The sequence below is a fragment of the Cricetulus griseus genome, chromosome 2, assembly GCF_003668045.3.
Source record: "Cricetulus griseus strain 17A/GY chromosome 2, alternate assembly CriGri-PICRH-1.0, whole genome shotgun sequence".
NCBI lineage: Eukaryota > Metazoa > Chordata > Mammalia > Rodentia > Cricetidae > Cricetulus > Cricetulus griseus.
Window position 1 is genome coordinate 29,997,536 of NC_048595.1, and position 12,506 is coordinate 30,010,041.

The following is a 12,506-nucleotide window of genomic DNA, read 5'->3' on the forward strand; positions in this document are numbered from 1 at the left end:
CACCCCCCACCTCTGGACCAGAAGAGGGTTGGATTTATAATCACAGGTCACAAGAGCCTCAGGAACTTCACAAAGGTACAAAAAACGACCATTTCCCAATGAGCTGTACCAGGGGCAGAGAAGGAACAACAGAGTGACCCAGATAAAAGGGCCAACATGCCAGGGACTCAAGAGACACCAAGAAGTATCCTTACTGTTCCCTAGCTGGAAGGTCTGTGAGATGAACCCAACCTGGTCGGGCAATTAGGGGAAGACTTCCTGCTCCTCGAATTTTGTAGTCCTCAACACAGAAGGCCACCTTTAAAGCACTCTGGCGGACAACAGAAGAGCTCCGTTCTCTGCTCTTTTGCATATCAGGAGGCTTGAGCCCCTTTGTCAGGAAGGTTTCCATTGTGTGGACAATCGCATTATTTCTCCATTAATAAAACCTGACCATTCAGCCCCCTGGCCTCAAAGCCTGTGATTGGTTGGCTAAGCAGTGTTTGGAATGCTGTTTTCCCCAGCCCCTAACTCCTATTGGCTGCTCTGTGCCGTCAGTCACACTCCCCACCCCACCCCCTCATTGTTTGCAATCTGTTGCATTTTGTTCTAGGCCATGTGGCCAGAGAGTGAACCAGGGAGCCCACAGTTTCAGGTTAAAGGGCAGGTCAGAAAATGATTCAAGTTTGTGTTCATCCCAAAGCTTTAATTTTCATTGTTAAATCTCACCACACAGAAGCTGCTTCTAAGGAAGGTATCATTTAAGACACCATTCTCCTCTGCAGAAAGCAGTATCAGATTCTACAAGATAAGGGATGTCCTCGAGCTGGACAACCAAGTTCATCCCTCCTCATTTTCAAAAGAAGAAATGGAGGCCCACGTCAGACTCACTCCCTGTCAGTTTTATAACGGTCTGGACCGCAAATAAAGAACTCCAAACTTCCAAAATGATCATCTTTCTACTGTAACACCTGCCCCCATAAAGGTGAATGAATCTTCATTAGTTTCTTGATCTCTAGATTCCCATTTGAGCAGTTAGACAAACACAAGCACTTGTTGCAGGTTAAAAATGATTTTAACACAATGCATCGAAGAAAAGATGACTTTTAATTTTGTTCTTCTCTTTTCCCCCATAAATGCACAACACCTTCCACAGCCAGTTCCCCAGTTCCCTCTCAAATACCCACATAAGTTATTCTTTATCACTGCAGTGACTTTTCACTGCTAGTGAGTGTGTCCAAAGCCTCTGTCTGCACCTGCAATAGCACCCTCTCCAGTATTTCTCAGAAGCAGGGGCTAAGAAGCTGGGTGGTCTGACCTCAGTGAAGTCCGTCCTTCATCAGGACAGAGGGATGCCTGGAGCACCATGACCATTAGCTCAACACCAGTTCTTATCCCAGGGATGGGACAAAGTAGGAACCACTGAACATTTGTTGAACGTAGACGAACAGCTGAAGCCCACAGATGTATTGGAAGGCAGCTTGGACACTAGCTAAATCCAAAGCAACAGGCATGGTGGAGCTTTTCTCAAATAAGCTTCTAGGAAGACCCTCTATATATCAGGGAAGACTGGGGTAGAGGGCAGGTAAAAGAAGCTGGCTAGACAGCAGGAGGCTGGGGCTCGCGCTTCTGATTTCCTGTCTCTAAGCCTTGATTTTCCCATCTGTTTGGAGGAGCGTTTATTCTTCCCCCACCTGTCTCACAGGTCACTGGAGGTGAGGGTGCATAAGTGGTAAACAGAGGAACCGGGATAAGATTAGAGAATTAGCAACTTAAAAGTATAGCAGGCAGGAGATGGAGATTTTTGAGAGGATGAAGGCTTTGGAGTGCACAAAAGGTTTCTCAGTCTTTTCTCCCTTAGGGAAGTATGAGTTTCCCAGGGAAAGAGGCAGCAACAAAAAAGCTTCAAGCTTGGAGTGATTATTAAGGGAACCCTTTCAACCTCCCAAGGACAGAAATCCCCTACAGTCCAACCCTAGTATTGTCCTCTCGAAGCGCCAACCCTCACCAAGTCGCCCTTGTCCCCTGGGGCTCCAATCACCATCAGAGGGACGCTGGCTCCCTCCCCACTTCTCCAAACTGTTTACCAACACACCCACGTGCCAGACAGACACAGCTGGGGGCTACACCGACAGCTTCAGTCAGAAAATAGGGAGGTGATGGGAAGGGTTTAAGACCCAATGCTTGACCTCAGACAGCTGTAGAACTCTGGCCACCCATGGGGTGCCTCCCTCTTAGCTAGCCCGGGGTGGTCCTTACCGGAGTCGCTGGGGCTCTCGGACCCGGAGCAGGCCTGAGTCTTGGGCTCGCCCAGTTGACACGGGGTGGCGGGCGCCGGGTTACTGGCTTCCAGACTGGGAGTGCAGTCCGGGGTGGCGGGCGCTTTGGGCGGGTTCCCCCGGGGCGCGCCTGGAGCGAGTCGGTCGTTCACTACTCTCTCCAGTCGTTCCCGGGCGGAGAAGCCACTCCACATGCAGTCACGGCGGATGATGGAAGCATAATTCCTGCCCCAAGCTTTCGAATGGCCCCGAGATTCCACCTCGTCCCCGGTACCCCCTCCGGGCCATGGGTCCCCGGGACTAATCCCAGAGGCTGGGTCCCCGGCGCCGGGACCGGAGCCCCAGGGCGGCGACGTGGGGGGCGACGGCACCAGCTCGAATTTCTTCCAGATGTCCTCGCTGGGCGCCGTGGAGCGGTAGAAATCCTCTCCGCAGTCATAGTCGTAGAAATAGTGCTGATACGAGTCGAAGTCCATGTCCGCTCCCTGCGGGAGGGAAGGGGAGACGTTGATGACTGCGGTGCCGGCCGAGGGAAGAGGCAGCTCCGAGCCCCTCGCCGCAGCCGGCTGCGGGGCTCTGGTCCCTCCCCAGGCCCACCGGCTTGCAGCCTGGTCCCTGGCCCCTGGTCCCGGGAAGCCTGGCCTAGGGTCAGCACGCCCACGGCAGCTTGCAGCGGGCGGACCAAGCTGCGGGGAGCGAGTTCAAAGCAAACTTTGCCAGCACCGCCCGGAGCGCAGCTCCCGGGGCACAGCAGGGCCGGGTGGGGGCGCGCTGTCTCGAAGGCAGCCTGCAGCCTTGCAGCCCGCCCGTCCCCCGGGGACCCGCGCCCGGGCCACCCGCAGCCTCACCTCGCTCCCGCCGCCCGCCACCTGGAGCGGAGCGGCTCCCCGCCGGCTCGGGGAAGCCCGGCAGCCCGCACACACACACATGCGCGCTACCGAGCGCGCGACCCCGCACTCACGAGCGCGCTCCCCGCGCGCGCTCCCCCCCGCCTCGCTCGCACACGGCAGCCGGAACGCTCCCGGGATCGACGCGGGAGCGCGATCTGCAGGCGCATTGTTTCCCGACTGCTTTATATCTCGTCGCGTGCCCGGGGCTTGGGGGACCAGGAGGGGGGGTGGTCCCTAGGAGACAAGCCCCTCCCCCTCCCGCCCCTCTCTCCGCTGGCGACAGGTGGGGCCGGCCCCACCTCCTGGCTGCACTGGTCGTTTCTATTCTATTTCTTGAAGCCCCCCCTAATAAATTGCTCGCTGGGGAGCGCAGAGCAGAAGAGCTGATGCAGCCCTGCAGTCTCCTGGTGGAGGCGTGACTCTTCAGAGAGGCTCCTGCGGTCCGGCGACCTAACTAAAGCCGCTCTCTCCGCCTACTCAGAACCAGGGACTAGAGCTGCTCCCCGCCCCACCCTGCTAGCCTACTTCCCAGGGCGCGCCCCAAAGGGTTCAGGTGCGTCCCACCCCTGACAGAGGTGGGGTAGAGGTGGGGGGAGGACACACTACACCTCCACCGCGCCACCTGGCGGCCCTCGGCACTGAACCCTTCAGCATCCGTTAGCCCATTTCTTAGTAGGGCACTCAAACCTGAATAGCAAGGGAAGAAGAGTCCAGGTTATGAAGCCTGCAGCACATAACCTTTCTGAGCCTCGGTTTCACGTGTGAGATGAAGGGATGGTCATAACCTCATAGGGTCGCCTAGGAGAATTTGTTTACTAAAAAGAGCATCTTAGGGCTGGAGATATGGCTCAGCGGTTAAGAGCACCGACTGCTCTTCCAGAGGTCCTGAGTTCAATTCCCGGCAACCACATGGTGGCTCACAACCATCCGTTATAAGATCTGGTGACCTCTTCTGGTGTGCAGATATACATGGAAGCAGAATGTTGTATACAAATAAACAAATAAGAATCTAAAAAAAAAAAAGAGCATCTTAGGAAGGGATATTCAAGAATGCGGATTTAGCCCTGGGGAGGGTAGTGAGACGCCCCCTCCAGGTCACAGGTGACACTTGACCCCTCCTTCACTGCCCTGACTCCCAATAGTCAGCCTCTACACAAAACTCTCCTGAGAGCTGCTCTAGAGATTAGGGTTTAGGGGTGTGGTAACTTCATTCTGGTCCCTGTTTTGCACTTCCTAGCCGTGGGATCATGGTATTTGAAGCTTTGCTTGGAATCCCTGACCAAGATGATGGCTATATAATTCCTTTGTGCTATCATATACAGGCTACCTTCGGAGAAAGGAAGAAACTAACTGTACAGCCTGAGATTTAAGTCCAAGGAACTTAGGATAGCAGCCAATACATCTAGAATCTTCCACCTGGCATCAAGGTCTGGTGTCTGGTCGTCTGCCATCTCTCTCTTCCTCCCACCCTTTCTGTCTAACTAGTCCAAACTCCACACTGTTGCCATCTTCACAGACTGAAGCCAGAAAGAAGTACAAACACTTCCCTTTGTTTTGGGGCAGGGGACAGGAGGTGTGAGATGACCCATGAGTTGGGTGAGAAGGCAGGGGGGTGTGTGACTCTGTTTTCCATTTGTTGTGTCTAAGGTGTGGTGTGGAACATCCTTGAAAGCAGTAATTGGCTGTTAGTTGCTTTGTAATCCCTGCACCTAGAATGACTCCTGGCAATATTTATGCACTGACTTCCGAGTGACCTAGCCTACCAGACTTTATTGAGTCTGTTTGCCCTGTTCTGGGCTGTACCAAGAGGCCCAGAAAAGGCTCCAAGTTTGATTGCAGCCCTGGTGCAGAGGGATTAGACTGCCTTTTGGTGCCTCATTCTCAGGCTTGCTGTTGTCTGGGGCAGTTGCAGTATTGACCAGGGGCTTTGGTTACAATGGCAGAAACCAATATAAGCAGGACAATAACTTTGTAGGGAGAATTTGTTGCATAGCATTCATAGGAGGCTGGAAATCTCGGTTTGGAAAATGGGCCTACTTGGTTAGTCATTTTGTTCTTTTCTCTCTCTCTCTCTCTCTCTCTCTCTCTCTCTCTCTCTCTCTCTCTCTCTCCAGAATCTCATTCTGTTGCCCAGGCTGGCCTAGAAGTGACTATATAGGGCTAGTTATGGTGGCTTATGCTGCAATCCCAACACAAACTTTTAATGCTGTAACACAAGGATATGCCAATTCCCTTGCTGGGACAATGGAGACTATTGCCTGATTAAAGATTTTAATGTAATGAGGGCCCAATGGCACATACCTGTAATTTTAGCTACTTGAGAAGCTAACCACAGGAGGATCACTTGGGCATTGGGCAACATATTGAAACTCTGTCTCAAAAATAAAATGATTTTTCTTCAGGGGTAGGAATTTAACCTAGAGCCTGATATAGGCCTGGCAAAGGCCCTACCCCTGAGCCATATTCCAAGATCAAAATGATTAATATAGCTAAGAAAATATTGATGTTAGTTAAAAAGGTCTGAGCAGCAGAGAAAGCCAGAGACCAAGAAAAGTTGCCACGGTAATCACCAGCATTATCCATCAAGATTGTCTCTGGCTACAAAAATGCTGGTCCAGAGACCGGGGAGATGGAGGCATCTTACTTTGAAGCCACCCAGTTCATCCCCGACCTCACTTATGCTTTGGATCACCCAGCAATTCTCTGAAAGCCGTTCTGCTCCCCCATGTAAATCATCCCACTGGGAGAGAATGCACTCAGCAACAAACAGAGAAATCCAGTCTGTTCCAAAGCCCCACTTCCCCTTATAAATTAATGAATTGGCATCTGATTTGAAATATCAGTCTCATGAGTCTGGTTAATGTGCATCTGTTCTGAGGAGACGCTGCTGCTTTTAGGACGAACAACTGTGGTTTCTGAGTTAATGTCTGGACCCAGAATGGTGATACATTCACCAAGGTAACAAATGCTACCCTAGAGACATCCAAATTATCTGCAATTTTGCTGTTGTTGTTGTTGTTCTAATTCATTAAAAAATATACATGTACATGTATACACACACACACAAGTTGGGGGGAATGTGGAGGTCAGAAGACAAATTGTGGGGGTCAGTACTCTCCTTCCACCATGTGGGGTCCAGGGAGTAAACTTGGGTTTGGAAGTAGGTGCATTTTCCCACTGAGCCATCTCACCAGCCCTGATGTTTTCTTTTTACTTCTTTGAGACACAGTCTTATCTAGCACAGGTTGCCCTTTGAACTCACTACATAATGAAGACTGCCTTGAACTCCTGATCCTCTTGCCTCTACCTCCCATGTGCTAGCATGGTTTGCATCTTTAAAAATGTTACTTATTCACCTAGGTGGGATTTTTTTTTAAAGATTTCATTTATTTATTATGTATACAACATTCTGCTTCCATGTATATCTGCAAACCAGAAGAGGGCACCAGATCTCATTACAGATGGTTGTGAGCCACCATGTGGTTGCTGGGAAGAGAACTCAGGACCTCTGGAAGAGCAGTCGGTGCTCTTAACCTCTGAGCCATCTCTCCCGCCCCTAGGTGGGGTTTTTGTTTGTTTTGTTTTTGAAACTGGGTCTTGTTTAATTCAAGCTGGCCTTGAACTCATGTCAATCCTCTGTCTCAGTCTCCCAAGTACTAGAATTATCTATCATTTACTTATTTATTTTTGTTTTGCTTTGAGACAGGGTCTCACTCTGTAGCCCAGGCTAGCTTTGAACTCATGGCAATCCTAAGGAAAGTGTGTGTGTGTGTGTGTGTGTGTGTGTGTGTGTGTGTAGTGACTTATGCATTTAGTTGAAGTATAACCATATAGTCAAAATAGCATGGATGTTGACTATTTGTTTACTTAAAAACTGAGGGCTGGTTATGTAACTCAGAGTGTAAAAGCACTGACCTTCAAGCCTAAGGACCTGAGTACGATATTTAATTTAATTTAGTTATTGCCTGTATAGTTAGGGGTATGTGTGTGAGTGCTGGCATGCTTGCCCCTGCTCTGTGTATGCAGGTCAAAGGACAACTTTTGGAAATCAGTTTACTTATTCCACTGCGGACTCCTGGGTATCAAATTCAGGTGGTCAGGTTTGCATGGAGTGTTGTTAACTACTGAGCTATCTTGCCCACTTGGATCATTGGTCTGTGGGTGTGTGTGGTGGGGGGGGTGTTACCAGCCCAACTTTTACCATTCCTTTTTAAACATTTCTTCAGCATTGAATTGTTTCATTTTTCTTTTGTTTCTAAGTACCTATTAGGTATTGAAACACCAACCTCCCATTCACACCAGCTACAAAGATTGCTTCATTTGGTCCAACATACCAGGTTATCAATCTGTCAGTTACATTTCTCTTTTCTTGGAATCACTGTCTGGGAACCATTTGTCTTCCTATTGGGATCTGAACTTAGTGGTTTCTCAGCCAGCTTTACCACTCTCAGGCTAGAACTTCCCTTCTCTCGGATCCTGGAAATCCCCGCTGCTTCTCTCCTGTGTTGATGGCCTGTCATCTAGGGCTCATTTCTTCCTCTTTCTTGATTTACTTCCTCACTCTGGTGAAGCATGTCATCCAACGTCTGCCTGAGAAAGTGTACTTGGAAAGAAAAGATTCTGAGATGCAGCCTTTCTGAAATGGTGTTTATCATACCCTCAATTTTGGTGTTTAGTTTGGCTTGGAATAAAATTTTAGATTTCTCCCTGAGAATTGTACAGGTGCTGCTTTCTTGTTTCCTGGTGACCAGTACCTGGTGTACTGAGAAAACTGACATCATTTGTTCTACCAGCCTTTGAATGTCACCTGTTTCTGAACACTTTGAGGTTGTACTCTGTCTCTGGCATTCTGAATTCAACAAATGTGCTCTTGTGTGGATCTATTGTAATAAAGAATTTGACTAGACTTTGTACTTGGGAGGCGGGAGGTGAATCTTGGAATTTCCCAAATATCAGAAGTTATTCACAGTGACCCCAATAGCTTGTTCTAATAAGGTGATTTGTGGTAGACCTTTGTATAGTTTAAGATGACTCATGCTGGAGAGACCAACCATGTGATTAAAAATTGGTGCTTTGAGCTATCTGGTATCAGTCTGGAGGAGGTGATATAGAGCTAGAATTGAGTTCAATCATTTGGATAATAATTGTCCACCACACCATGGACCCCACCCCATAGTTTATGAACACTGAAGTTCAGGGTTTTTATAGGGTTACTATTTTTTTAAGCCATTATAGTTTTTATTTCCTAAATTTTTTTTCTTTTGGTTTTTTGAGACAGGGTTTCTCTGTGTAGCTTTGGAGCCTATCCTGGCACTCGCTCTGGAGACCAGGCTAGCCTCAAACTCACAGAGATCCGCCTTCCTCTGCCTCCCGAGTGCTGGGATTAAAGGAGTGTGCCACCAATGCCTGGCTTAAATGTTTTTCTTTATTTCCTAAATGTTTCTTTTCCTCCTCTTCTCTCCCCACCTCCTCTTTCTGTTTCTGTTTTGTTTTGATTTGTTTCAGACAGAGTTTGACTTTATAATCCTAGCTCACATCAAACTCATGATGCAGCCCAGGTTAGTTTTGAACTTGTGATCCCCTGCATGCTGAGACTGCAGGTGTGGAACATAATGCTACACTTTTCTAAATGCTCGTTTTTTGTAGCTTGGAATTTTTCTTTTCCCTCTTGCTGACTGATTTTTCAAAATTTATTGAAAAGAATTAGATTTGTTGATTTTATTTTATGCATATGAGTGTTTGCTTGTGTGTGAGTATGCACCACATACATGCCTGGTGCCCAAAAGAGGTCAGAAGAGGGTGGATCCCCCAGAACTGGAGTTACAAATGGTTGTGAACTACCATGTAGATGCTGGAGATTGAACCTGGGTCCCCTGTAGGAACAGTGATTGTGTTCCTTGTGCTGAGCCATCTCTGTAGCCCCCCCACCATTTTCCCCAGTTTCCTGATAGTGTGTTGGATTCATAAAAGTTTTGTTAATTATGAAAAATTGGCTTCATGGTTTAATTTTTATTTATTTTTAAATTTTATTTTATGTCTGTGGATGTTTTGCCTGAGTGTCTCTCTGTGCACCGTGTGTGTGCCTGGTGCCCTTGCAGGCCAAAAGACAGCATCAGATCCCCTGGAACTGGAGTTACAGATGGTTGTGAGCCATCATATGGGCTTGGGAATTGAATCCCCGATGCCTGGAAGAAGAGCTGGTGCTCTTAATTTTTGAGCCACCTCTCCAGCCCCTTTTACTGTATGTAATAGTGTGGAGATCAAGGTTGGTTCTCTCCTTCCACCTTCATGTGGGTTTAATGGATGAATTTCAGGCTTTCAGGCTGTGTGGCAAGAAATGACCTGCTGGCTGTTTTGTTTTTGTTTTTTTTTTAAACTCTTGAGGTTCTTTGGTTTTCTTTTAAATATTTTATTTATTTATTATGTATACAACATTCTGCTTCCATGTATATCTGCACACTAGAAAAGGGCACCAGATCTCATAACAGATGGTTGTGAGCCACTATGTGGTTACTGGGAATTGAACTCAGGACCTCTGAAGAGCAGTCAGTGCTCTTAACCTCTGAGCCATCTCTCCAGCCCCTTGTTTTTGTTTTGTTTGTTTGTTTTCTTTTTCTTATCTTTTTACTCTTTCTTTGTTTTTCTTTCTTTCTTTAAAATCTATTTTCATTTTGAGACAAGGTCTTGATTGAGACTGGCCTTGAACTCCTTTTTCTCCTGTCTCCACCTCCCAAGTTCTAGGATTATAGGCACCCACCATTGCACCCTACTTCTGTTCATCTTTTAAGAATAAAATACATATGTGTGTGTGAGTGTGTGTGTGTGTGTGTGTGTGTGATTTTTCTGATTTTTTGTCTGTCAATGTTTGATTTTTATACGTATTTTATAGACCCACATACCCAGGGTCATTCATGTATAAATTTCTCAGATGAAATTAGGTATAATGGCACATGTTCTTAATACCAGCACTTAGGAAGCAGAGGCAGGCCAACCTGGTCTATACAGTGAGCTCCAGGCTAGCCAAGGCTATATCATAAGATCCTGTCTCAAAACAAAAACTCAGGTGAAAGGTGTTGAGCATGGAAAGAGTTTCAAGGAGCCTTGGCACAAAAGTTTTTAATGCCCTTCTGTAACCCAGGCCAGCCAGCAATGCACATTTAGCCCAGACCGGTCATGAACTCCAAATCTTTCCTTCCCAGCCTTCAGAGTGCCGGGATTACAAGTGTGAGCCATTTCTGGAAGCCAGTCTGGCTGACAGAGCAAGTTCCAGGACAGACTCCAAAGCTCCACAGAGAAACCCTGTCTTGGAAAAACAAAACAAAACATCCCCAAACAAATAAACAATCAAACAAAAAACAAGAATGAGCCATCATGGCTGTCTGAGTTTTCAATTTTGATAAAATCTAATTTGCTTTTCTTTCTTTTTTTTTTTTTTTTGCTGTTGTTACTTATGAACATTGGTGTCCTATTTAAGAATCAGCTGCAAAATTTGAGGCCTTATAGACTCACCCCTATGGTCTTTAAAGAGTAGAGTCCTAGTTCTTTTATTTAGATTTAGATCTTCGTGTACACGCATGTGTGCAGTGCATATGTGTGTGTGGTACGCATGCATATAGTATGAACAGGTGTGCACAGAGGCTGGAGGAAGGCATGGGGTGTCCTCCTCTATCATTCCTTCCTTCCCTCTGAGGAAGGGTCTCTCACTAAAATTGGAGCTTGTAATTTTGATAGGCTGGCAGGCAGCCAACATACCCCAACATTCACCCTGTGTCTCCCCTCTCAGTGCTGGAGTTCCAGGTCTGTGTGAGACTGCACCCGGCTGCTGGATGGGACCTGACCTCCAGTCTGTGTGCTTGTGAACCGTTCTCTTGAACATGGGGCCATCTCTCCTGCCCTTATATTTAATTCCATTTGAATTTTCCTTCCCTCTTTTCTTCTATCCTCCCTTTTGTTTGAGAGGGTCTGGCTCTGTAGCACCCGTTGGCTTGAAACCTCCCATTCTCCTGCCTCAGTCTCTGGGGTTCTGGGATTCCAGGTGTTAGTCACCACACCCAGCATGAGTTAGTTTTCATATAGGATATGAGGTGTGTGTCCAACTTTTTTTTTCTCTTGTCTTTCTTTCATTTTGTCCTTGTGACTTTAAACATCTTTTTTCTAAACTATCTGTAGCATCCGTGGAACTGCAGGAGTGAGTGGAGATAAAAACATGTGTGCAGCCAGAATCTTGCTCTTTCTTTCACACTACAATTTTTACTTTCATTCTGCAGATTGGGTCAGGGAGCATGGTGGGTTTTCTGGAGGAGGGAAATTCAATCTGAGCCTTGGAGATGTCGAGGATTCCAGGGGCTGGGGATGGGGTAAGGCTCCAGTCTGAGGCCTAGCACTGCAAAACAAAACACATACAGATACACACACACACACACACACACACACACACACACACACACACACACACAAGGAAACAAAAAACCAAAAGCCCAAATCTCCCAGCAGAAATGAAGAGAAAGGTGGGAGAGTATGAGAAAGGATCATTTAAAGCATTTTAACCAGATAAAGGGCTAATTTTTCATTCTGTATCAGTGGCTGTGATCTCTGCTTCGGTTTCACTGCAAAGGCCCCCTTCCCTTAGAAACCTCCAAGGAATGTGGCCTTGCCCTAAGCCCAGAGGGAAACGGGTTCTGGGGACTTTGTGTTTAGCTCTGTAGACAACCTGAGGAGGCAGCCAGGCCTAGTGGGACAAGAGCTTTCCTAAATAGAAGTGTGTTGTGCAGAAGATGTCTCCCTTTGGAAGCTGTGTCAGACTAGATTGGTGTGTACTTATCCTCAGTTTCCCCATCTGTAAGGTGGTTACCCCCAGCTTCGGGGCAATGCAGGATTAAACTGCAGTTTGCTCAGTCTGGCCAGGTAACTTCCAAAGTGTCAGTTTCTGCTCCTTTTTTTCCCCTGGGGGAATTGAAGCAAAGGATGTGTTGACATCCCAGTTAAGGCTCGACTCCTTGGCAGAGAAGCTGAAAGGGAAATGACGGACAGTCACAGGTTTGGGGACAGAGGAAGCCAGGTGGATCTCCACTTTGGGAAGATCACTTCCCAATATTCCAAGCATAGTGAGGGAAGGGGAGTTCTGAGCTCAGCTTGGTATCTGATTGGCTCCTTTTCCTTCTGCATGGACATCCAGCCTTGCTTCCCAAAGTGGCTCTTCCAGTTTGCCTTCTTAGAGAGACCTGATAACTGGAAAGGGAGGGCTGGCCCCCAAGCCAGGGTACAAGTGTGTGTGTGTGTGTGTGTGTGTGTGTGTGTGTGTGTGTGTGTGTGTGTGAGAGAGAGAGAGAGAGAGAGAGAGAGAGAGAGAGAGAGAGAG

General features: G+C 47.5%; 1 protein-coding gene across 2 annotated transcripts in view; it reads right to left on the minus strand.

Annotated features, from left to right (window-relative positions):
- Positions 1-12,506, minus strand: part of Mycl (MYCL proto-oncogene, bHLH transcription factor) — a 43,147-nt gene that overhangs the window by 3,263 nt on the left and 27,378 nt on the right. Inside the window, exons 1-2 of one of the 2 annotated variants that reach the window (XM_027399171.2) lie at positions 3,107-3,203; positions 2,239-2,743 (exon numbers count right to left, since the gene is read on the minus strand). In XM_027399171.2, coding sequence (XP_027254972.1) covers positions 2,239-2,743; positions 3,107-3,187 — 586 coding nt within the window. In that variant the 5' untranslated portion in view covers positions 3,188-3,203. Of the gene's footprint in view, positions 1-2,238; positions 2,744-3,106; positions 3,204-12,506 lie in introns of those variants that run through there. The other variant, XM_035439649.1, reaches the window with a different exon arrangement.